Genomic DNA, 27312 nt, shown 5'->3' on the forward strand with positions numbered 1-27312 from the left:
ATGAGGGCTGCTGTGAGGAGAATTAACTCCATCTCAGCCAGACCCAGTACAGTGGGTTCTGCTGATCACTCCTTGACTCTCCAGTTGATGAGTCAGCTTATGGATGGGAACCAGGGAGTCTCGGTTTGTGCGGTATTGCCGCCGGTGCACAGTTGTAGTAGCAATCGGCACCTGTTGCTCTTCAACCCTCAGCAACCCCACAACAGAAGGATCCTCCAAGAGACCGGGCAAACTAGACAATGGTTCAATTTCCTCCGCTTCCAAGGCAGCTATTCCAAAAGCCCACCAGTACCCTTTTGGGTCCCTGAAACACCCTCTCCAGAGGCAGGTTGTGCCAAGGATGTGTCAAGCCTCTGGCCCAGTCACAGTGGGGTGCTTTTGCCTCTCACTCCCAGTTAGACTCACTTCAGCCTTCAGTACTGTTAACTGTACGTTAGCTGTTGGGATCCTCCTGTAACACCAGAAATAGAGATGGGTTCTTCCCGTTCATGTCTTGATGGCAGTAAAGTACACTGTGCACTGGTGCCTACTAGAGCCTTATACTCTTGTGTGTTTCATGTGCCAGGCCATAAAATCCACACAGTCCACTAAACCTGGTTGTCCTTTTCGTGCACCTGGTTGGAGGCAGGGCCCCTCTAATCCTGGTCATAGTATTCATTACCGACAAATGGTTTCATAGGATGCACATGAGTTCAAATCCCATTGTTGTTACTTGTAAATATGAATCAGAAGCTTTCTTCTTCCATAAGATCAGAAGTAAGATCAGCCCTCCTACTGTGTCTGGGGAACTGGAGCAGCAATTTTCCTGGAAGAACCCCCATTTGTGATTGTTTTTCCTTGCCATTCACATATGCGTGCCTGTAGGGTTGAGGTAGGTTTTCCATCCCACTTTCTCATGTCCTCTCCATGGTTCACACGCATAAATCCACGGGGTGCCTTGCAGTGCGTTCCCTTTATATCTTCTCTCTTGAGCAGAGAAACACTTACTCCTAATAGCTGTGATACTGGTCTATACAAGCAGAGAATTAGACCTATCCTTTTTGAGTTGTTGGATCTCCCATGACAGTTTTTCAAACAGATTTTTGGATTTTTTTGGACAGTCTTTCCACAGCCGAGACACAGGCCTGTAGGGAGGAAGAGAGATTTTCTTCATATGGCTGCAGTTGGCCAGGCACTTAATTCATAGCTGGTGCCTCTTCGTCTTTCCAGTCCATTACTGGAATGATTTGGCATACGTTGATTGTGTGCTCTGTACAAACCTCCACCACATGGGTCAGGTACATTGGACTTTATCTGGATCTGTGGGTAACTGCACTTTGTCTGGGTCATATGATGATGATGATGGTGATGATTATTACTATTATTATAATAAAGTGATGCACAAAGGCACAAGTTGCTCACCACTTGCAGAAAAAAAACAAAACCCCGATGCCCAATCTGTTTCTGAGCAGTGATTCCACCTCCTGGCTAGCTTCCCCAGTTATGCATGGATCATGATGTTATATGGTAGGGAATATCCCTTTGGCCAGGGTGGGTCAGCTGACCTGGCTGTTCTCTCCCAGCTTCTTGTGCACCTGGCAGGGCGTGAGAAGCTGAAAAGTCCTTGACTTAGTGTAGACACAACAACTACCTAGCAACAACTAAAACCATTAGTGTGTTATCAACATTACTCTCATACTAAATCCAAACCAAAGCACTATACCAGCTACTAGAAAGAAAATTAACTTTCAGCTGAAACCAGGACATAAGGTCCCAGGTCTAGGGTGAGTATTTTGTGTCACTGGTTGCAAGTTTCAGACATATTCTTCATTCTTGAGGTAGTGACACAAGAACTGGCTGGTGAGCGTGGCGTTCCTATAGTTCATCCCTTTTCACCTGGGGGGGGGGGCCCTTCATATGTCTCAGTGGGTGTTACAACTGCCAGAGTGGCATCTCTAATTATCTTTTCCTGGTTTGATCTGCTCTAAGGAAGTTCTGCTTTAAAAACTTATTACTTAAAAATCACATTATTTCACTCAACAAAATGTCTGTTTTAAATTCCACCTTACCTGCTGACAGCAGCAGAAAATATAAAATTATTGGGTTTTTTCTTGTCCTGTTAGAGTTGCAGAGGCAAAAGTTTCTATTCAAATTAACATACAGTGAACACCTTGCCCCAGCTCAGCACCCCCCATCTGTTCCAAAAGTGTATTGTATTTAAGTTTGTGCCTAAGTTCAGATGTGATCTTTATGCCTCTTCAGCAACATATATGCTCTACAGAGCAGGGGTAGACTCAAGCTTGTAAAGTTTTGCTCATTTGCAATCCTGGGTGACCAGTGGCACCTGCAGCTCTGGCCTAGAGTCCTTCCCAGCTTTTTATACTAAGGATAACTGTGTACTGAAAACTGCTTGACACTGCCAGTGCAGGTATCAGGTATTACCTAGCTGCACTCATTAAAAGTGTCTTTTTTAACTTATGTATTGAAAGTATGTCTGTTTTTAGTACCCTGCCTCCACTCCCATAAGCAGGTACAATTACCATGACTTAATTTCTTCAGCTGACATTTAAGCAGACATTCTTCACCTGTTACTTGCTGTGAATTGGAAGCATACAACTGTTTAATTACCATAGTTCACTTGGCCCGTGGTAGCTTGTTAAACCCTCATATCTTGACCATGTGTGTCTGAAGCCTAATACTTTAAACAATTAATTGCAGAGAAGCAAGATAAAGGATTGGACTAACCTGATTGACGATAGAGATCATAAGAGTTTCTATGATTTCAGCTAACAGCTTGACTAGACCCTGAGCTGCAGTAGTTTAATTTGCAGTATGTTTTTAAGCTGATTTTGTTTAAATTGGTACAAAAGGCTGTGGGTGTTCTTATTATGAGATAATTAGAATAGCTATGGCTGAACTTCAGTTAATTAGGAGCAGTTTACACAAAACTGAATATGTTGTTCTAATGGTAAAATAAGAATGTATAAGAAAACATGGCTGTTCCTGAACCAAGCTGATTTGTGAGAGATGAGATTGTAGTGAAGCGTTTATTTCCTAAATCATAAATACTTCATGTATTTAACTATATTTCTATGATGTTTCTGTGAAAACAAACTGCTCTGGTCCTCTTTTAAATATGCGTTTATTACAAAGTTTTGTAAAATACTCAAAAATAGTATGCTAATTTCCAAAGTCATCTTCCCTTGGTCTCTCAGTGCTTTTTTCTATAGGAAGTCATTAAGCTCTATCACAGTAGTATGTATGTGTTATATTGTAACCAAGATTTGAACTGTGTCCTAACAGCTTTGTTCTACTTCCATCCTAGAGCATGGGAAATGACCTTAGTCTGTCTGACACTATCTGCCCTCTGCTTTATGTTGTGTGATCTTTACAGTCTGTATTACTATTAGATAAACTCCATGTGAGCCATGAGTATTGGGTTTTATCTGTGCATTTTTCTGCCAATGCAGAAAGAACATTCTTCGATTCTTGGATGCTGAAAGAGATATTTCAGTGGTCAAAAGCAGCTTCAAGCCAGGAGATGTAATCCATTATGTACTGGACAGACGTCGCACCCTAAATATTTCTCAGGATTTGCACAGCCTTCTCCCTGAAGTTTCCCCAATGAAGAATCGCCGATTTAAAACCTGTGCAGTTGTTGGGAATTCCGGCATCCTTCTGGAGAGTGGGTGTGGAAAAGAGATTGATAGCCATGACTTTGTAATAAGGTGAGTTTTCATCTGCTGTTGAAGATACAGCCTGCTATGTTTCTTGGACAAAAGCGGGGAGAAAGGTTTTAATCTGAAATACAGATTTCAAGCATTATCTGAAATTAATCTGAAACTATCCTTCATTGGGTGATTTCCCAAATTTGAATGTTACCCATATTTTTGACAAGAAGATAATTTTTACAGTGAAAAAAAAAGCAAGGGCCAGAGGAGGGAGGTTTGTGCTACATATTTTTGCTGTTCGGTGGTTTTATTCCAGACAAAATAAACATTCTTATGGAGGCGTTGGTAGAATAAATGCAAAATATTCTTTCTTAGTTCTTGGCCAATAAAGATGGCCTATTGTTAATTACTACATTACAATATATGCAGCATGGGGTAAAATTACAGTGTGATGTATTGATGTTGAACCAGATGGCTCGCGTTAAGGTAATTGGAAGTCATACATCTAAATCCATTCGCATTGCTCTAAAAATGTGTCCCTGCAGTTTGGGCAAAAATGTTGATATGCTTCACTTTTTATTCATTCTTCAAACATACACAATAGAAGACCGTTGGACTTCACCTATCAATAGGAAATAAAGAGGAATAGCTGGCCTCATTTGACAGCCTGGCATTATATGGATATAGAGGAGGTTGTGCAAGAGATGATAGGTCATTTTGCTTTTGAAGCAGAAGTTTCTATTGGTTTGGTTTCAGAAGGGTGAAAGGGCAGAAGACAGAAGGGCAATGACAGAAAAAAATATAACAGTACCTGTCATTGCTAGTTGTTTGGTTTTTCATTTTCTCATCTTGAAGAAAGGTGATGGCAAAAACTATCAAAAGGATATGGAAAAGAAACATTATAGTTTTTCAGTACATAAATCAGGATTTACACATGAAAGTTACATTTTATTTGAAAGGTGTACTAGCAAGTGGCAACTGAAACAATAACACACCACTCTTTAATTTTCCTTGTTTTGCTTGTACCACTATAGTCTTTCAAATTAGCATCCTGATTGCAGAAGGAATCAAAAACTAAATAGCATATTTAAAAAACACATTTAGCCTATTGCATGCTTTTGTACTCTCTCAGAGATTAAATGTGATTCATTTAACAGAACTACAGAAAAAAATAGATACTAGATTTTCTAGATGAACATTTTCTTTCAGAAGGCAAGGTACATACTTACATCATGTCCTGAATTTCTTTGAAGTCATCTCCATGCTCTTCCCCATGTTTTAACTAGCCATGAAACTAGGTCATGATATCTGATAGGAGATTTTAACTAATTCAAGCCATGTGGAGTGAAGATAATATTCTTAAAGAATTGTGTATAAGTAAAAGAAGAATGGTGAAGCTTAATAGGAACATCAGGAAGTTACTCTTGCTGATCAGTTATTTAGACTGGAGAAACATCTCTCATATGGTGTATGACTAATTAGACTGATGATATTGTGGATAATAATCTTTATAAGTTTCTGGGAATAGAATACTTGACCCTGCAGCCTATAGAGAGTTTTAATACAGTGAAATTATCAGATTTACAAATCAAAGTCAAAACATTTTAGAAGTTCACAGATTATCTCATAGGTTAAACTATATGATATTTATTTATGTATGTCTGGATGAGTGCATAGGTGCATGACATCTGTTTAAAGTAAATAGCAATGAATTCATTTGTATTTTGAGTTAAAGAAAAAGGCAAAACATTCTTCAGAGTTACAGTTTCCTACGTTCCTCTTCTTCCATTTAAAAAAAGGCTGTATGCAGCATGATGGCTAATTACATAATCTAATGGTACCGGCATACTTAGTAACCACTCGCCTCTATTGCTTATAGGATTCTGGTATTAAAATGCACTATGACACTCTGTTACTCTCTTTACTTTCAGCTGATTTCTCTACAAGTAAAATGCACTCATTCTACTCGCCACCTGACATTGTTCTGAAATGCAGTTACTGTACGTACTGTATACAGCTAAGTGTATAGGCTGATAAAATGTATGTAGAATCTCCTGATGCTGAGTGCATTATGCCTATGTGCTGTGACAAATATGTCATACTATTTTGGCTAAATATATTCTCCAATTGATTTTGATAGTACTGTATGCTTTTTCTGAGATCTGAAAACAAAAGTGTGTGGTTTTGAGAGAGCTGTTTCTCAGACCAGCAGTTCTAATGTTAGATCTAACACCCAACAATACCATTAATTTAATGATAAAATTGGTAGTGAAGATCTGTGAAAGAGGACACAACAGACATCCAGCAGTGTTTACATTACAGTACAATAAACTCAATATCATGAATTTTAATGTTCCAATAAAGGTGGTATGAAGATGTTAGTAATAACTTATAAAGACACAGAATACACACTTTATTAAGGGTAAAGAAGAATATCAGTACCTAGTGCTTTAATTAATTTAAGGTTGACAGTGTCTGTTAATGTCTTTCAAAGTCATCCAAAGTTAATAATAGCTGTTCATCTTCCTTTGACATATTCCAGCATGTTCAGTGCCTTCTATATAACACTATGTCTCAAAGAACATTGATCCAACAGAGACACCAGATCATTAGAATACTTCTATTATGAAAAACATTTAAAAATAGGCACCTAGAGTCAAATAATAAGCATGCCTGCAAGCCAACATATAATTGTCAGCAATTTTTACAAGTAAAACAATACAAGTGTAAATTATTTATTGTAAATAAGGGCCATTTTTGCAAGCAAGGTAATATCTTGTCAGCATAAGTGGATTTACTGTATTTACCGCACACTTTAAAGTGGCTTGGTTTTAATTACTTGATCACATAAGCCCTTATTTTGTTCTCACAGCGTCAGAAATCAAGAGTCTAGGGACATATCTTCTGCTACGATAAAATGGATTAGTTCCACAAGTTTACTGAAGTTATGCCTATTTTGACAGAAGAAAATGGGACCCATCTAGTTAAAATGGGAAACTAGGATACTCTTTGCTATTAAAAAAAACCTGTGCTGACTATAAACTATTTCCTGTGTCTTATATTCCTTTCATTTCCTTTTATGTTTTTACACCCTGTTACATGACTATTGATCCTTGCACCTCCACTACTTTTGTAGTGGTGAGGTAAAGCATGCTGCATTATGATACTATACCTAGAAAGAGTCTGAAGCATTCCAAAATCTCTGATTCCATAAAATAAATTAGAATGAAAATGCAAGATAATCAACCTGATTACATTTAATATGTATACATGGCACAGTGCTGTTGCAGGAGATGTTTTTCACATGGTACAGTTTTCAGCTGTTTCTCTAGCTCTTGGGTCAGATATATAGGGCTTACTCCATGTGAGACTTAAATGAAAGAAATCTTATTCCCCCATTGTCTACATGTTCTCATGTCAGGGCTGTGTTAGCTGTTACATCTTACAGAACAGATGAGCTTGTTATAGCAAGTGGTACATTTTAAAATGCATAGGACTTCCTGAAAAATACAACTGTATTTTGGGTAAATGCAAAATAACAATACTAACTGTTACCAAGTAATACCTTTCGGATTACTGGAATTACTTCTGGCAGTCAATAAATACCAAAAAGAATACAGTTCAACTTTAGATTCAGAATTTGAACAGTGCCAAAGATCAGAATAAATACTCTTCCTTTTCTTTTTTTCCTTTTTTTTTTTTTCTTTTTTAATTACTGGAATTCAGCATTCGTGATGAGAACTTTTCAAAAGCAGAGGCCAAGTCGACTTTTGGAGTTATTTGGCTAAAAAGCAGACACCCCCCCCCCCCCCCCCCCAAACCTAGTAAATAATCTTGTGGTTTTTCTCATGCTGACACTACTTCTGGAAAAGTCCCTCTCATTTCGGTTTGATTATATGGAGAACAGGCCTGTTGAGTGACTCTCTTTGACTAGTTTAGGACTGCTCTGACAACGGACAGCCATGAGAGGATATTAACTGCTTCTTTCTTTGGATTGAAGTGCCTAGTTTAAATATTGGAACTCTTCTTTCTTCCGTTGGGCGTGTTTTCCTACTAACTCTTGTCAGCATCTAGGAATCAAGCTGAGTATTTTTGCCATCATTGGTGATAAAATTTTGCTCGGCAAATGCAGCTCTTATTTTTCCAATGTCCTTCGACTTTCGTTTTTTAACTTGGCAATTATTGTGGTTAGTGAAATTGACATGGATAAAACTTGTATTCCTTTAATAAATATATTGGTTTATCCTATGCAAAGAGGAGGATAATCTGTTTGACTTCTTCCCTGATGTCTTGGTTTTGTGGGCAATCAATTGTGATATGAGAAGAATCTATATCTGTTCAGAAAGAAGAAAAGGACAGACCTTCTAACCATACCACAGAGATGTGTTTGCTCATTTCAGGAGAACAATTTAAATTTCTCTGCTAATCTTAATATGTTAGCAGAAAGTGATAGTAGCTTCTTTCTTCTATTCTTTCTTCAACTGTCCCTTCAGCTGATAGGAAAAAAAAATACATATTTGTCAGAATAAAAAGATATAGGATATTAATGTACTTATATTCTGAAAGTATTTTGTGGGTTTGTGGTTTTTTTGTAACTTCTATCAGCTTATATGCCCAAATATTTATTTAATACACCTTGCTTGGAGCATAATCATTGTGCTATTAGAGCTGGATGCTTAGAGCCAGCAGATCTATTGAAAGCAAAGTTGCCAATTTTACAGACTTACTCTAAAGCATGATTCTTCCCTTACAAATAACATTTGAATACATCATGACTTGCTTATTAGACCTTTTTCAGCTCTCAAATGTGGCAGCTCTATTTTTGCCCTCTGTCTCTTCCTACAAATTGTTACACTACGTTGAAACATTAAATGAAAGCAGAAGAAAGCCAGAAAGCTATCATCTTTAGATGTTCTTGCTCAGTGATTTGGGTGCCTGAGAAAGGGGAAGTGCCAGTGTAGCTGTTTGGTGTTTCCACTCAAGTTAGACATGGGTGGCCTCCACCTCATGAGAAACTTGGAGAAGGCCTGACTTCTTGTGGCCACAATTTCCCTTTTTGGCTTAACCTCACAATTTCTTCAGCTGTTGGAAGGGTCCTTGCATGACCACTGCTCCAGGCAGCCCATCATGGGGTGAGAGCCCATACAGACATGTTTTCTTATGAAGCTGAATTTCTTGCTCAGTCAGTACATAGCACCTAGTGCTACCTGCTCTGGTGGGTCACAGTACTGGGTACTCTCCATAAGCATTTATAATTCCAACTTTTTTGCATCTTCTTTTTTTTTTAGGAAGTTAATTCTTAAGTAAGTGATATGGGAGGGGATTTAAGGACATAAGTTTAGAAGGCTAATGAAACAGCAGTAAGAAATGACTTCTGTAAACCCACATACAAATGATCAAAGATTCCAAAGTGGTTTCTTAAATAAATAGATGCCCTATGAACATCCGAATGTAGAGCACATAGAGTTAGCCTGACTCTTTCTGTAATTATCTTGAGATAAAAGGATAACATTCTTTTAAAGTTTCTTTCTCCTATTATTGATAATACAGAGCTTTTGATTTAATAGTTTTCTGAACAGTTTCAAATGCAGGAAAGCTTCACCATTTGTTAATTGACCAAGCGTTTTGATTAAGATGTGTGACAATGTTCTGAACAGTCTTAGTCTAAACATTGCCTTTTTTGCTGTTCTCCATTTCTGAATGTTCAAACTACTGCTTTTTTCTATATTCCAAACTCATGACCCCCAAGTTCTTCTCCAAAACAATGAAAACAATAATCTTGCCTGAATTTACTGTAAGGACAACAAGATTTTTTAAGCCTGTCTTATGAGGCTGCAGAACCATTCTAAAGTTTTCTATATCAGTGTAGTAACACTTCTGTAGCATTTTGATTGTTGCCATGTAGAATATGCCCTTTATAGACAGTAATGTGTAAATGTATTTTTACATAAAAAGGCAAAGATACAAGTATTCAGGAAACTACTAAGTTCTATTTCTTAGGTTTTCCTACATTAAAATACTCTGAATATTTTTTCCTATATACAACAAAATTTCAATGATAGAAATTCCTTCCTTTATTTTGGTGTCGAAGTGTTTTGCCACTGTTTCTAAAATACCACTTAGACTTTTTCTGTCACTTCACTGTGCTGTGTCAATTGAGGATAACTTGTATTTCAGTCACTGGTGTTAAGGAAGATGCTAGGAAGAAAGAATTTGATGATTATCAGTATAGGTTCTAGTTTCGGCAACAAGAAATAGTGAAGTTTATTAGCTGGGGATGTTACTAAAATGGATCTTCTAACTAAAGTGAAATCAGTCATAAATTCAAGTTTCTTGTGGACTTGTGTTATAAAAAGAGATATCAGATCAATAATGGTATATTTTAAATTGTACATCTTAAAAGACAGCTGTGATTTCTGTGTGTGAACAGAATCTGTAATTATGCTGTACCTGAGCCTCTACACAGCTTGCTAGTCTTATGAGACATTACTGTGCCATGCAGGGGATAAGGACTGGCATGAAATGGGATCTGTCAAGGGATTCCCTGCTAATCCCGATGCCTCTAGATAATATGAAGCAATTTTAGTTTTATGAGGAGCCACACAAGTATACAGAACATATGACAATTCATATGAGAATTCATACATTTTACTAATCATTAGATTTAGCTAGGGGAGATAGGAGGTTTGTGCATCAGGATTTTTTTAAAATCTCTTTTTTTTGGGGGGTGTGTTTATGTGAAGGTTATCACAGTGCTACTGCACACCTTTATTTGAAGAACCAAGTGAAATGATGTGCTACATAGACACAGGTATTAGGGTGATGTGCCTCCTGCAAGTAAACTGGGTAGACAGTAGTCCAGCTGTTAGGTTATCTGCTGCCTTGAAGTTAACATTTTTTTTTTTCTCTTCTAGTGTGCTTGAGGCTTGAATTTTACTTTCACATCCAAGTGTTTCTTAAAATGTCAAGAATCTTTGAATTCAAGATTGCAATTTTGATTCTTACAGGAGTCTGGATGTGAACCTGAATATAAAAGCTTGCACGCTATCCAGGAAAGAGTGGGTGTTATTGATACTAGTTTAGGTAATGCCTTATGTTTCAGAGAGGTTTAATGCTATGTCTTCCAGCAACAATCTAATTTTCATTTTTTGGCTTCTCAGAGTGTAAGTGGTTAATATTGTGCAATGAATATTTTTGGCGGCTTTGCTCTACAAGGAGAAGACATTAATGAAAAAAAGCATGTTTTTACAGCACTTTCGTTCAGCTTGGGCTTTAGAGTGGTTTCTAAATACTTGTTTCAAACTGTAAACCTCAAGTGCACAGATTATCGAAAGATTAACAAGTGTACAGATTCATGGCCAATTTGTGCATTGTTACTGTGTGCACAATGTTCTTTTAGTTCACAATGTCAAATCAAATGGAAATAGTAATCACTTTTACTCAAGCAAACTGTTATGGCTTTCATTTAAAATTAACTTGAAAAAGAACACTGATATATGGCTTATGAATATTACATATTGGACATTTGAGTGCATATACATGAGCTGTATGTTTATTACTGACCAATCAAGGTCAACTGAATTTCTGTGGGATAACTGACTTCTCATTTGAGTGTATTTTTGTGAATATGATTTCATTATTTTCTTGGTTAAGCTCTGCTCTCTAAAAGAGTAAGTATGTTATGGGTATGTTTGGGCCATAAAGCAGTCACAGCAAACCCAGGTTTGATTACTTTCATGTCAGTGTAGTATAGCAGCACTTACTCCATTCTTTAGTCTTTTCTCATAGCATGCAACTCCAGCCATTGGCAATTTTGTTGTTTTTTCCCCACACTTTTTCTTAATATATCCCACTGTAACTACTATATGCAACAGACAGTTGTGGAAGAAGTAGGTTTTCAGTCACTGAGACTTTTTGGTCTGTGTATCTTAGGATCTCAGGTTTTCTACAGATACTCAAATACCATGGGATATTTCAGCCTTGAACTAATTTTTCCCTTTTGCCTCGGATTTCTTTTTAGTGATGGTATTGCAGTGCATGTTCCTGTTGAAAATCTGCTATCACATTGAAAGCTTGTGTGTGGGAACCTCTGCATTTTTATTGACTATTTCCTATATATATATATTTGCCTTTCAGTATCATGATTATACATGATTTCTATGTACATTAGGTTGCCCTGTAAACTTACTGATTACCTAAATTGTATAATCGGTGCCTGATAGTAAGTTTAGACTAATTACCCTGTTGAAATGGCTGCACCGAGGTTTTGGATATGGTCTGGGCTGATGTCATGGAAGAACAGGGACTGCAGCATTAATTTGAGGTACTTGCATATTATTGCCTATGATACTACCAATCACACAGATTATGAATGTTGCACACTAACTTAAGTTTTTTCCCTAACTCTGTCTCCCAAATGTACCAATCTTTGTCTCATTAGTAGAACACTTCTACTCTATAGAGTGCTTAAAAGAAATAAAGGAGAAAATAATGACTCTAATTAATTGACAGTTTAGTGCATAAGCAAAAAGAAGGAGCTAGAGCTTCTGATTAAAGAAAATTATGTAGAAAAAAATAGCCATAAGCTTGTTAAAGAATACACTTAGAGCAAATTTTTATGGGGAAAAAACCTAAAGGAACTCATGAAAACCATTGTTTTGCAAAATTATTTTTGTTGGGGCAAGCCGCATTTCATTGTTTTCTCTGGAAACAGGTAATACCTTGGGGTCAGAAGGAGGTTTACAAATGTGATGTATATTATATTCTCAATACTCATATTTACAGCTGCTTGCTTAATTGCTCAAGGCAATCTTCACTGCCATGTGTGACTGTTAATTTCACCCTGTTCTTATATTCTCAGTGTTCGTAACCTTGTAGCAAGTTTGTCCTGCTCAGTTTTGATCTGCAGCCTGCTTACTTGCAGGCTGACTAACATGAAGGCAATACTGGAGTTTTTTTAAAAAGAACAGAAGATGATAGTATGTTCCAGAAAATTGTGTTTTGGAGTCAAATTTTAAGTAATCATATAGTTTCAAGGTATCAATAGTGCAGCATGTGAGAAAAAGGAAACTCAGTAAATTACAGTATTCTATTTATTCTTCCTGCTTGATTTAATAAAGCAATGACAAAAAAAAAAAAGAAAAGAAAAGAAAAAAGTAAGATTTTATTTGCTGTGTACATCTCCCTAGGCACATAATGTTGAAATTTGTGGTGCAGAGTCCCCCTCACCTCCTCATCACTATTGTGGATATATTAGGCATTCTATGCCTTACAAAAAATAAGCTAGAATTAAAGAATAGAACAAAGAAAGGATATTGCATTGCCTATTTCAAAGTTGTTCAGTTGTTCAGGTTTCTCAATTTGACTAGAGAAAGAAAGTATATGTTTATGAGTGTCTCTGAATATGAAGTTTTCTTGGAAGAGTCCTGAGAATTGACAGGAGATCATTGACATTGCTAACAAAATAAACTTAAAAATTCCAATAACTATATGAACCTGTGGCATAGCATAAAGATACATTACAGGTTAAGATAAAAGCTCTGAAACAGGTAAAAAAGCTATTTACATACACTCAGGTTTATATGCATATACACACTAGCAAGTTTTATTAGTCCTGTGATGTGGTTTAGCTCCAGCCCCAGCTGAGCACCATGATGCCACTCACTCACCCCTCCCCTGGCAGAATGGGGAGTAAAATGGAAAAACAAAGGCAAAGCCTCGTGGGTTGGGATAAGGACAGTTTACAGGGATGGCAAGGGAGAGGGAAACAACAACAGTACTGATAAGGGAATGTTCACAATGGGTGATAACAGAAAGCAATTTACCGATCAGATGGACGGACAGATGGACGCACATACCACGGACCAGATGCTCAACCCGTCCCAGAGCCATGCTGAGCCTGCCCCTCCCTGACTAGCCCCCTTTTATGGTGAGCATGACATCACATGGTATGGAACAGCCCCCTGGCCAGCTTGTCCTGGCTTCTTGTGAAATTAACTCTATCCTTGCCAGAACCAGGACATTATCCACCCCTTATTCCATACCATCTACACCATGCCCAGATTATTTCACAGATAGCATTCCCTTACACTATGGGCCATCAGTCTAAAATGTCCATTGAGTTCATTTAGTTCACGACTTTGGGTTCCATCTGTCATTACAGTCTCTCAGGGCAGGAGCAATGGTGCGTGCTGCTGGATTGTTGCACACTGCATCTGGAGTTTTCATGGCTGGTGTATCTGGTATGGTCCATGCTCGCAGTCTGGACATCAAAGATGTGATTTTCAATGAAGTTCCTGGGCACCAGTTGAAGTCAGTTCTAGTACCATCATCATGGCACTTTCCTCAGTTTCCAAGTCCATCCTTCATTAGTTTTGGGTGATTCTTATGGTCATACCATTGATACAGTATATAGCTATTAACATCATACAATTTAATTTATTGGCTATTTTCACCCAAAATCAAATCCCCTTGTGGTACACACCGGACTTCCCCATCCTTTCTCATCACCCATCAAGTGCACCCTGGTCCCTGAGCAAAAGCAATCCTGCAGATGGGCTTGGCCTTTGCCTGAAACAGGGATAACCCAACCTATTTTTCATGCGCACTACAGGAACTTTATCCCCTTCTACTGGGCGTGGAAATTTTGATTGGACAGGGCCAGCTCGATTGGCAGATCCCCTAGTGTTAACTAACCAGGTGGCCTTTGCTAAATGTGTGTCCCAGTGTTTGAGGGTCCCACCACCCATTGCTCTCAGGGCAGTATTTAGCAGTCCATTGTACCTTTCGATTTTCCCACAGGCCAGTACATGATAGGGGATGCGATACACCCACTCAATACCATGCTCTTTGGCCCAGGTGTCTATGAGGTTGTTCCGAAAATGAGTCCCGTTGTCTGACTCAGTTCTCTCTGGGGTGCCATGTCGCCACAGGACTTGCTTTTCAAGACCCAGAATACTGTTCCGGGCAGTGGCATAGGGCACGGGATATGTTTCCAGCCATCCAGTGGATGCCTGCAGCGCTTGCCTTGGCGGCTTTGTGGGAGCGTGATGTAGTCAATTTGCCATGCTTCCCCATATTTATATTTCAACCACTGTCCTCCATACCACAGAGGCTTTACCCGCTTGGTTTGCTTAATTGCAGCACATGTTTCACATTGATGGATGACCTGTGAGATGGCGTCCATGCTCAAGTCCACCCCTCGATCACGGGCCCATCTATATGTCGTATCTCTTCCTTGATGGCCTGAGGTGTCATGGGGCCACCGAGCTAGAAATAATTCACCCTTACGCTGCCAGTCCAAATCCACCTGAGCCACTTCAATCTTGGCAGCCTGATCTACCTGCTGGTTGTTCTGATGTTCCTCAGTGGCCCAACCCTTGGGTACGTGGGCCTCCACGTGACGTACCTTCACAACCAGCTTCTCTAGCCAGGCAGTAATATCTTGCCCCAATGGGGCAGCCCAGATGGGTTTGCCTCTGTGCTCCCAGTTGCTCCGCTTCCACTGCTATAACCACCCCCACAGGGCATTGGCCACCACCCATGAGTCAGTATAGAGGTACAGTGTTGGCCACTTTTCTCTTTCAGCAATATCTAAGGCCAGCTGGATGGCTTTCACCTCTGCAAACTGGCTCGATTCACCTTCTCCTTCAGCAGCTTCTGCATCTCGCTGTGTTGGACTCCATACAGTGGCCTTCCACCTTTGATGCTTTCCCACGAGGCGACAGGACCCATCAGTGAAGAGGGCATATCGTTTCTCATCTTCTGTTAGTTTATTATATGGTGGGGCTTCTTCGGCACGTGTCACCTCCTCCTCTGGCAACATTCTGAAATCTTTCCCTTCTGGCCAGTCTGTGATCAATTCCAGAATTCCTGGACGATTGGGGTTTCTTATTTGAGCCCGCTGTGTCATCAGTGCAAGCCACTTACTCCATGTAGCATCGGTTGCATGGTGTGTAGAAGGGGCCCTCTCTTTGATCATCCAGTGCAACACTGGCAGTTGGGGTGCCAGGAGGAGCTGTGCTTCAGTGCCAATCACCTCTGAAGCAGCTCGAACCCCTTCATATGCTGCCAATATCTCCTTTTCCACGGGAGTGTAACAGGCCTTGGATCCTCTGTATCCCCGACTGAAAAACCCCAGGGGTCGACCTCAAGTCTCCCCTGGTGCTTTCTGCCAGAGACTCCAGGCAGGGCCGTTCTCCCCGGCTGCGGTGTACAGCACATTTTTTACATCTGGTCCTGCCCGGACTGGTCCAAGAGCTACGGCATGAACTATTTCTTGTTTAATTTGTTCAAAAGCTTCTCGTTGCTCAGGGCCCCATCTGAAATCATTCCTCTGGGTTACATGGTAGAGAGGGCTTACTATCAGACTGTAATTCAGAATGTGCATTCGCCAGAAACCCACAACGCCTAGGAAGGCCTGTGTCTCCTTTTTGTTGCTTGGTGGAGACGTGGCTGCTATTTTGTTGATCACATCCATTGGGACCTGACGCCGCCCATTGTGCCACCTTATTCCTAAAAACTGGATTTCCTGTGCAGGCCCTTCACCTTACTTCGTTTTATGGTGAAGCCAGCCTGCAGCAGGATTTGGATTATTTTCTTCCCTTTCTCAGAAACTTCCTCTGCTGAGTTGCCCCATACAATGATGTCATCAATGTATTGCAGGTGCTCTGGGGCTTCACCCTTTTCCAGTGCAGTCTGGATCAGTCCATGGCAAATGGTGGGGCTGTTTTTCCACCCTTGGGGCAGTTGATTCCAGTTGTACGAGACACCCCTCCAAGTGAAAGCAAACTGTGGCCTGCACTCCGCTGCCAAAGGGATCGAGAACAATGCATTAGCTATATCAATTGTGGCATACCATTTGGCTGCTGTTGACTCCAGTTCATATTGAAGTTCCAGCATATCTGGCACAGCAGCACTCATCGATGGTGTGACTTCATTCAGGCCACGATAGTCTACCGTCAGCCTCCACTCTCCATTGGACTTCTGCACTGGCCACATGGGACTGTTAAAGGGTGAGTGGGTTCTGCTGATCACTCCCTGACCCTCCAGTTGACGAATTAGCTCGTGGATGGGAACCAGGGAGTCTCGGTTGGTACGGTATTGCCACCGGTGCACAGTTGTAGTAGCAATTGGCACCTGTTGCTCTTCAACCCTTAGCAACCCTACCACAGAAGGGTCCTCTGAGAGACCGGGCAAACTAGACAATGGTTCAATTTCCTCCGCTTCCAAGGCAGCTATTCCAAAAACCCACTGGTAGCCTGTTGGTTCCTTGAAATACCCTTTCCGGAGGTAGTCTATGCCCAGGATGCACGGAGCCTCTGGCCTAGTCACAGTGGGGTGCTTTTGCCACTCATTCCCTGTTAGACTTACTTCAGCCTCCAACAGAGTCAACTGTTGGGATCCCCCTGTCACACCAGAAATAGATATTGGTTCCACCCCTTCATAGTTCGACGGCATTAGGGTACACTGTGCACCCGTGTCCACTAGGGCCTTGTACTCTTATGGGTCCAGTGTGCCAGGCCATCGGATCCACACAGTCCAATACACTCTGTTGTCCCTTTCCTCCACCTGGCTGGAGGCAGGGCCCCTCTAATCCTGCTCATCATATTCACTATTCATCTCTTGCAGAAAAGACTTAGAAGTCCCTTCAAGAGGATCATAAGTGCGATCAGGCCTTCCACTTGATCTGGGGGGCTGCCCGGTGGAAACTGGAGCAATGCTTTTCCTGGAAGAATCCCTTTTTACAAGTGTCTTGCCTTGCACCTCATGTAGTCATGCCCGCAGGGTTGAGGTAGGCTTCCCATCCCATTTCCTCATATCTCTCCATGGTTGCACTGGTAAAACCACAGGATATCTTGTGGTGTGTATCGTCTATATCCCCTCTCTGGAGCAGAGGAACGCTTACTCCTAACGGCTGAAATACAGGTCTGTGCAGGTGGGGAGTACGATATATCCTCTTTGAGTTGCCGGACGTCCTGGGACAGTTTCTCCACAGCTGAGACGAGGGAGGAAGAAAGGCTCTCTTCATATTGCCGGAGTCAGCCAGACACTTCATCCACTGTGGGTGCCTCTTCCAGTTGATTACTGCCAGTGAGTTGGCGTACGATGATGGTGCACTCCGTGCAAATTTTCACCACATGGGTCAGGTACATTGGACTTCATCGGGGTCTGTGGGCAACTGTGTGTTGTCCAGATCATAATAAACCATCTCCCACATAGCTAATTCCCTCCGATATCGGATACCTCTCTCCATGGTGGTCCACTTGCCTGGCCAACATACAATATCTTCACTGAAAGGATACCTTTCCCTCACACTTGACAGGAGTTACCTCCAGAGGCTGAGGGCCTGTGCCTTCTTCCCAATTGCCTTGTCAATGCCCCCTTCCCTAGACAAGGATCCTAGCTGCTTCGCCTCCCTGCCCTCCAATTCCAGGCTACTTGCCTCGTTATCCCAGCAGCAGACCAGCCAGGTAATAATGTGCTCCCCTGGAAGGCGGCTGAAATCTTTCCGCATATCTCGCAACTCACTCAGGGACAGGGATCGGGTGATCACTTCTGGTTCCGGCTCTTCTTCTTCTCGTGATGGCCCCGGTTCATCATCATCTCTCACGATGCGAACCGATTTCTTTGCGTATTTCTTTTTGTGTATAGGGGCGACTGATACTGGTATGGGTTGATCTTTTGGCTTGGCTACAGTGCCTATTGCGGGGGCTTGGGTAGCTGTAGTGCTTGTTGCAGGGGGTTTGGGTATCCGCAGTGCCTATGGGTCTGCTCTGTCCCTCTCCCCCTGAATGGTGCTGTCTACTGTCAAGCAGTGTTTGATAGATTGTGGCCAGGGCCCAGCACAGCGCAGTAAGTTGTGTCTCCTTAGAATCCCCACAGCATTTTTCTTTCAAATAGTCTACCATTTTATCAGGGTCTTGCAGTGGTTCGGCAGTGAAGCTCCAAACCGTTGGGAGTGAGAATGTGTCTAGATATCCGCCCACACTCCTCCACATGCCATGCAAGCCCTGACTATTCAGCCTTGGGGAAGATCCCTGGGTAGTATTCTTAAAACAATTTTTGCTGATTCTGAACAAGACTTGGACAACATGCAGGAGACCTAGCAATAGGAATATACTGGCCTGAACATTCCAAAGGTATTCAAAATTCTGAAAAATTTTCTTATCCAACAAAAGGGAAAAGGGGAGGTGAAAGAGTGGGAGAAGGTATCCCCCCTATCTTCCCCATAGATGGGGTGCAATTATTAATGAATTCTGAAAGATGTTGACGGACGTATGGGCATGACAGAAATGCTACATACAAGTACCAGCTCAGACTCATGACCGTCAATGATATTTTATCATAAGTCGTTATCACACAATACAACAATATGAGAACACAAACCCCTCTCCCAGAGGTGATAAACAGCACCGCAGGTATTACATAAACATGGGTTTACAAACCAGAGCCATGTGACCAAATAGAACATCATTATGATCAGCGACTTTTTAAATAACATTATAAATGCTTATAACAACTTTGTTTTAACACACTTGGGTCAGACTTGTCGTTACCACAACCCCTCAAGCTCCACGTTGGGTGCCAAAAAGGACTGCCGTGGTTCAGCCCCAGGCGGCAGCTGAGGACCACCAGGCTGCTCGCTCACCGCTCCCCCGGCAGGATGGGGAGGAGAATGGAAAAACAAAGGCAAAGCCTCATGGGTTGGGATAAGGACAGTTTACTGGGAGGGCAAGGGAGAGGGAAACAATCAGCAACAGTACTGATAAGGGAATGTTCACAATGGGTGATAACAGAAAGTAATTTACAGATCCCATAACCAACTGACCAGACGCTCAGCCCACACCCACACCATCCCATCCATCCCGGAGCTGTACAGAACCCACCCCTCCCCGACTAGCCCCCTTTTATGGTGAGAATGACATCACATGGTATGGAATAGCCCCCTGGCCAGCTTGGCTCAGGTGTCCTGGCTCCTTGTGAAATTAACTCTATGCTAGGCAGAACGAGGACATTCTGAAACATACCTTCCTATTAAATTTTCTTGAACTCATCTGGAAATATAAATTATCTGGTATTAACACTTTAGGGTAGGTGTTACAGTCCCATCACTTGCACATAAACTCTTGAACTCGTATGGAAACACTCCTGACATAACTGCTGCATTTACTCTCTACTGAAGAATGTGCTGATTTTAATTGATGGGGTTTAGCAGGTGTTTTCTATTTTCCAACTTCATGGATAAATATAGAGTAAATATTCAATATTGACACTTCTAATTTAATGAGCATTAGAATTATTCTTTGAAGGAAGTAACATCTAAGAAAATGAGAAGTGGCTTAATGAGGGTAATATTTTTATAACTTGGTCAAGTACAACTAATTTAGTAATGTTTATTTCCTTAACAGAGCTAGAAATTTGTGTAGAGCTTCTCTTATATTCCTGTTCTACTAAAATAACAATCTTAGCAGTGTACTGCTAACAGCATCTAGTTAATTCTTTGAAAATAGAGCCTTTCAAAGTGCTGATGTACTTATCACAGTATTTCAAACTTTAACACTGCTACTAGTCCATATTTATATAACTGATTTTTTAAAAAATCAAGGGTTAAGAGGTTCTCAGTATTTGGAAAGCAAATACCTGCCTCTCATATTATAATCAGGAGTGTAATTTGAGACACTAAAGCTTTAAAAATATGACTGATATTCTAACTCTTCATAGATGACCCCATTGTTACTGAGTGTATTTGGATTGCTCATTACTTTCTGAAGTTATACTTAAAAAATCTGAATATGCAATATGTTAAGAATTTATACTGCTTATGCTGTATACCTTTCTAGAATACAGTATTTGATATTAAGTATACTACTGATGAAGCAGTAATGTCATGCAAGGTAGGTAGACCTTGGTTTTGATATGCCTATGATAATTTTTTTTAGGATCTCAGTAAAATTACATTTATATACTGTTTTCAAAGTGTATAAACTTTTAAGATTTAGGCACTGATGCTGTTGGCAGATCAGAAAGGAGCTGTCAAAAGACAGGGAATCATATTAGAACCATAAGGTCTATGTTGTATGGGCACACTTTGCATATGGCTTAAGTAAAAAGTTTACTGTAGCAGAAAAGAATTGCTGAACTAATAGAATACTATTTATATTAGGAATATAGTAACATGTAAATATTTTGAAGGACCTAGTTCCAGCATTGCTTCTTAACTTCCTTCACCTCAACAGAGCAGTTAGTTTGTTAAATTGTGAAAATATTGTTGTGTCAAGATACTTATTTGAGGCATACCAGCTACTGACTAATTCACTGAGGATGTTGTGGAGGTGATTTGTTTCAGTTGGATCATACTGATCGCTGAAATTACAATTAATTTCTGAATCGCATTTTGTCACCTACATCCAGTGCTGCCCACGGAGAATGCTGCCTCTATGTGATTACATATATATGTAGTTATATAACTGAGGCAAAAAACTATGCTGAACAAAGGCCTGGTAAGACCTTTTTCTCAAGCCTAGAAAAAAGCACAAAGCTACTGCAAAATTAAACAAGGTTTGAAAATGAGGCATCAAGGAAAAATGGAAAGTTTAATAATTTTTTTCCAAAAACTTAGTTTCTAAATGAAAATACTAAATTTCAAAACATCTGATCAGCTGCAGTGATAAAACCAAAATACAAAAAGTCATTTAACATGGGGTAAGTTCATTTGTAAATCATATTTAAATATTGTATTGTTAAAAAAAAAAAAGCAATGATTAACTTGTTGAAATTGTAATTTAATTTGACTGTCATGGCTACCTTTAAGAATGTAAGCTGTTCGTAACATGATGAGAAATGAATACTAATGAAAGGTAATAGGTGTTAGACCTACTCTTATTCATAAGTGCTACTGTAGCTGTCAATGCATTTTAAAGCATGATGACATGGTTTTCAAATGTACAAAGAACTTCCTCTTTTTCTCGCAGTATTGTGTGCATTTAATGTTTTTAAGACAATTGTCCAATGAGTGTTCAAGTTGGGTAAAATGCTACATGTTATCACACCTATTATCACTGGTGTTTTTTTCTCACATTAAATTGAAGTGGGCTTGCATGTTCATTTCCAGCTTTCCCTTCATGTACACATTTTTCTGAGTTGATGTTTCATATTTATTTTCATTTTCCTTTAATTTCTTCCTCTTCAGGTGCAATCTAGCTCCTGTGGTGGAGTTTGCTGCCGATGTGGGAACTAAATCTGATTTTATTACCATGAATCCATCAGTTGTACAAAGAGCATTTGGAGGCTTTCGGAATGAGAGTGACAGAGAAAAATTTGTGCATAGACTATCGATGCTGAATGACAGTGTCCTTTGGATCCCTGCTTTCATGGTCAAAGGCGGAGAGAAGCATGTGGAGTGGGTTAATGCATTAATCCTTAAGAATAAATTGAAAGTGCGAACCGCCTATCCATCACTGAGACTTATTCATGCTGTCAGAGGGTAAGTGTCTGGAAAAGACTGGTCTGTCCTTGGCGCAATGAAGCTCATAACTAGAATTCCTAGCAGGCAGAAAAAAGCTCAAGTAAAATGTTAAAAGGAGCATGATATTTCCATTATTGTTGTAATGGATTACATTTATGATAAAATAAGTTTGTTTGGTAAAAAATGTCGTCCACTCTTTTAGCCTGCAAACAACTGAAATGCCTTAGCACAATAACTTTTCACTTTTATGTACAAATCTTTTTATGATCAGTATAGTGATAAATTAATTAAAAATAGTGTGAATTCAAACTATTATCTGTGAGTCATCAAATCAGAGGACGATGAAAGTGCTACATGTCATCTTTTGGGGAAGACAATGGAGATAAAAAATATAATTTAAATAGCATGGGGGTAGGATAACAACCCTGTAAACAGTGAAGTCTGGCAGATCTGAAAATAATAATCTCTCTCCTAAAATGTCTAGGATTTTGTAGCAATCTTTCATAGCAATCTTTCTCCTTTTGAATTTGGCCAGATGCTTGGACAATTCAGAAACATTGGTCAGAATCACTGAAAACATTAATGTAACCAGTTGTTAAAAAAAAAAAATTGCATCCATGCTTTGTGCAGACTTTTTTCCCAACCCCTTAATTAAACAAGACTGTCAGATGAGGGCTCCAATGTCTTTGTCACTACAAGAGTATATATATATTAATACTGTAGTATACTATACTTCTGAATATGCTTTTATCCTTCTGCCATGTCTCAAATAGATTAACTGCTGTGTTCTTCATGCGGTACACTTTTGGCACTAGGAAAAAAAAAGGTTCCCTTTGGAATTTGGAAATCCTTTAACTTATTTACTGAGTTGCTCAGTTTCTATAGTTGTTTGGATAGTTTTTTTATTATACAGTTACACTTTAGCTATTTATGGGTCTTGATTGTATTAAATTTTCAAGTATGCAGAATGCCTATAACACAGGGATAGGTGTAGTGGGTTTGCGTGTGTGTATAAATCTGAACAAATTATTACTTCCAGTTTACAAACAGCTGTTCTCATTTCCATCTCCAAAATCTGAGCAAAATTGTCAAGTGTGGATGGTAATATATGATCTTTCAGTTGGCCAATTTGAAGTTCCTTTAGAGGCCTTTGTCCTAAAAAAATTAGCACCTATGTTGTCTCTCTGAAAGAAAGGCAAAAAAAGCTCTGACATCAGAATTGCTTTTGAAAATTTAGACTATACTGTATTTCAGATTATACCTACCAGTATCATCTGATATGACTGTACCAATTTGTCAGGTTGTTGAATCTGTGCTCAAAACTGTAAACCTTGTTGTTTAATCACCTCACTTTCTCCTTCTTGTTCTTGTGGGAAGTAGCTGAATATCATCACATACTCTTTACTCTTCTTTTTTGTAATTTGCATAAGAACAAAACAAGAAGTCAAATTTATCTTTTGTCTAACTATTGATTTTATGAAGTGAGGTGCATGAGGTGAATATGTCTTTGTGAGTCAAGTTTGGAAGTGATAGAGTTAGCAGTAATATATTTGGAACAAATATTCTTTAATTTCTTAGAAGGCAGTCTTAAAACACCAGCCCATAAAAATGAGGTCTGTATTACAGTGAAGTTAAATCTAGAGAAATAATATCATCTCTTTACAGGTTGAATTATATCTCTTTAAGATTTGTTAGGTTTATGTGCCAAATGGAATACCACAGTATTATAAGAAAATAAAAAGCAAAACCTGTTCTTAAAGTGTGCCTGAGCTTAAAAAAACCCCAACTTTCTACAAATTAGTAAAGTAACTTGAAAAATAAAGTAAAATTCAAAGCTTCATAACTTGATTGTCAAATCAGTCCATTTCAAGCAGTAAAACTTATGAAAGTTTAAGCAAGTTACAACTGCTAACTTCAGTTTTAAACTAATGGACAGCTACTTAAAACTGTGTGTGCAACTTACATACTTAGTTTTAAGGAAGGTCTTCATAATACTGTATTCTGTCTATTGTGCTCATGTTTATTTCAAATTCAATGTAAACTGATGATTTATGAGCCTCTGAAGAGATTACCTAAAAGGAACTCCTATAAAACACTCATTGCTTTATGAATATGAACTATTTTTTTGCATTTGTTTTGATATATTTGATATATTTCTTTGTATATTTGATTCTTTTGCAAACTCTCTGCTTGCAAGTTTAAGTCTTTGTGACCATGTGATGACCTAGTGGAGACCTGTGGTGCTGCCAAACAGGATAAAATAAACAAGGTTGCTATTGAATGAGAAGTGAAAACAGGAAATCTAACCACAAAACCTGCATGTTAAAAAACACAGTAAGATCTGTGCAGAGCATTTAATCTCCTTCATAGGGTGCCTGCAAGGCTTATGTGACGTCTTTCAGTCTCTCAAGCCGTAAGAGGGAGATGAAGTTTGATTTATTGATGAAAGCATGATAAAGAAAGCGGAACTGCAAGAAGTGTTTTTTTGTACGCTGTCTTACTTTACACAAGGAAACTACATGTATCTGCAGCCTTTGTTTTGTGGACTGTGAGCATTGTCAAATAGTTATACCTTTGTGCTCGAATGTAGCACAGTGATTTTCATTAAAGGCTAAAAGTGTAGAGCAGACACATGGGAATGTAGCATTTGCAGTCACTGTCCTCTATTAATATTTGTAAAATCTCCAAAATCCTGTTAACTTTCATACAGGTAAGCATTCACTTCTTTTGTTTCTGGTTTCTTGCCTTGATAATTCCAACGCATTCTGGCTTTACTCTTTATTTGAGTATGCATATTTTGCATTAAATAATAGTTTATATGAAGGTAGTTAGAGCTGTTTTAAATTATACTTTAATGAGAGAATCCGGCAAGAGTCAGTGTGGGTCTTATGTTATCTTTTTGTATCTTGAAACCCTCCCAAATGCGTAACAACTTAAACACAATGAGATTTTTGTTAGACCATGCCAAAGACATAATACCAGGAGGGTCTGCTGAAGAACTGTTCCTTAACCTGAAAACATATTCCCATGGAGATGAATAAAAGATGCAATTTTATGTTTAATAACCTAAAACATTCCATGAAGCTGTTTTGTAAGTCTTACACACCTGTGCTGTTTTTCCTATATACCTGTGAATATGGTATATAGATATACCTGTGGATGTGGTATACTACGACGCTATAACATATCCATACCATTCAGCTGGTTGAAATGAGGATCTTATTTGAAACTTTAACGTATTGTATTGCAACTACAGATTTTCAAAATCTAAAAATATTGAACAGTCTGATACAGACCTGCAAAGTGCCTAAAAAGAGAAGATGTCTATCCTAAAAAGTTACAATTTTAAAGTCTTCTTTTTTTTTTTTTTGAAGAACAAATTCCCAGTGTAAATTTAAAATTATATCAAGTGTTCTTTGATTGAATGCACCTAAAATTTTATTTAAAATATGGAAATGCATTGTATTGTGGGCTAAATAATTTAGTAACTAATCATCAATGAAGTTCATAATTCCAACCTGACAAATTAAGTACTAATAGAGACATTTATTGCTGAAGGGTGCACACAGATGGCCACAAGATTTGGAAAGTATTGTCTCTACTCCTTTTTGTGTGTATCACACTGCCAAATCATTCAGGCAAATTAGGGTTTTTTCCTTCATTATTTTTTAAAGCTTAAGGCACAGGCAGTTTCTAAAGAGAACATTAACTTTCTTAGACTTCTGTTCTAATCTAGTGAGCGCAAATGCTCTAGTCCTCTGTACTGTTTCACATAATAGCAGGGCAGTTTTGCTACAATCACATTCCACACTGAAATTCTCTCTCCTATTGTGCTTCTTTTTTAATGAAAGAAACTTTCTGAACTTTTCTGAGTATCTGGGAGATGCTGTTGATCAGATAGTAGAATAATGATTGCATTCTGAGATTTTTTAAAATTTTTTTTTCCTGTCCATTTGTGCTCTTTTGGGGTCATAAAAAAGGTAATATGGTGTTTGAAAAAGAAATTGCTTTTTTTGCAGATTTCATGCCTTATTAAACTTCTGTGAGTGATGGCCACTCCTCTAAAATCTCAGAGGGATTCAAAGTTTTTGGAACAGATTATGTAAAGTAGTAGTCCAACAGTAGTCCAACATGACTACTTTTTATAGTAGCATATCTTAAATGGCAGTTGGATTCAGATTTTTTACTTCAGTAGATTTAGATTAAGTGATAATTTATTTTCTCTATTTTGCTTTTGTACGTCTTGATCAACAAGTTTTGTATTTCAAGTTAGAATACTGAATTTGGAAAGTGCACGATTTTTTGCACGATTTTTTCATGAAGTGTTTCTAAAAGCTGTTTTATGGAACTTTATTATAATTTTGCACACATTATTGACAAAATAATTGAGTTCTGACCAGAGTTCAACATGGAACTAGAATCTATAAATGAAGAGCTTAACTAATTAAAAGGATTTATTTGCTTTCTAATGCCACTGCCAGGAAGGTTAAAGTAATTATAATGAGCAAACCTCATAATTTTTTTAAATTTAATTTAACAACAAATTTCAGAAAATCTGGATTTATTAATATGCTCAAGATTAATGCTGAACTCTTTCATTAGGATTATTTTTAAAAGTATTTTCCAGGTGAGATGATACTCTTTGAGGTGTGGACAGTATCTGTATAGAGTCTGGTCTCAGTATCAGAGCTTGAATGGAATATGCATTAACAGTTGGCAAACAGGAACTGAGCCTGCTGGGATTAGTCTCTAGATCTTGTTGTTTACTTCCAGTGGTGGCAGACAACCAACCTGAAAGTAAGATCAGCAGATGCTTTATGCTATGGATCCTGCCTTACAGTTCCCTGGAGGGAGTAGAGATGGCTCCTGAGACTAAGCATGTTGTTGGTATATTAGGTGGAGGCCAGAGTTAACTCCCAGAGCCTTGCACAGCTGCTCTTCTCCTGATTCTGCTGGCAAATATCTGAAGACATCTGCTGAAGAGGCAGAACACCACCACTCCCCCACCCCGCCAAGCAATACAGTCTTTTCCAATACAGTAGTTTTTTGAGAAGTTTTTTCTCATGTTTCCTCTCCCAACTCCACAAAATAAATCTCTCACACTCATCTTCATGTTTAAGAATGTTTTCTTGGCTTTTTTTCCTATTGGAGCCATCCCATGAACAATTAGTCACTCAGCAGCAATATTGCTGAAAT

At 39.0% G+C, this 27312-nt stretch overlaps 1 protein-coding gene across 1 annotated transcript in view; it reads left to right on the plus strand.

The window, feature by feature from the left end:
• ST8SIA4 (ST8 alpha-N-acetyl-neuraminide alpha-2,8-sialyltransferase 4) overlaps window positions 1–27312 on the plus strand; it is a 73264-nt gene that overhangs the window by 16963 nt on the left and 28989 nt on the right. Inside the window, exons 3-4 of the mRNA XM_075739383.1 lie at window positions 3450–3707; window positions 21841–22134. Coding sequence (XP_075595498.1) covers window positions 3450–3707; window positions 21841–22134 — 552 coding nt within the window. The remainder of the gene's footprint in view (window positions 1–3449; window positions 3708–21840; window positions 22135–27312) is intronic.

Source organism: Balearica regulorum, chromosome Z (assembly GCF_011004875.1).
Source record: "Balearica regulorum gibbericeps isolate bBalReg1 chromosome Z, bBalReg1.pri, whole genome shotgun sequence".
In the NCBI taxonomy this organism is placed as follows: domain Eukaryota; kingdom Metazoa; phylum Chordata; class Aves; order Gruiformes; family Gruidae; genus Balearica; species Balearica regulorum.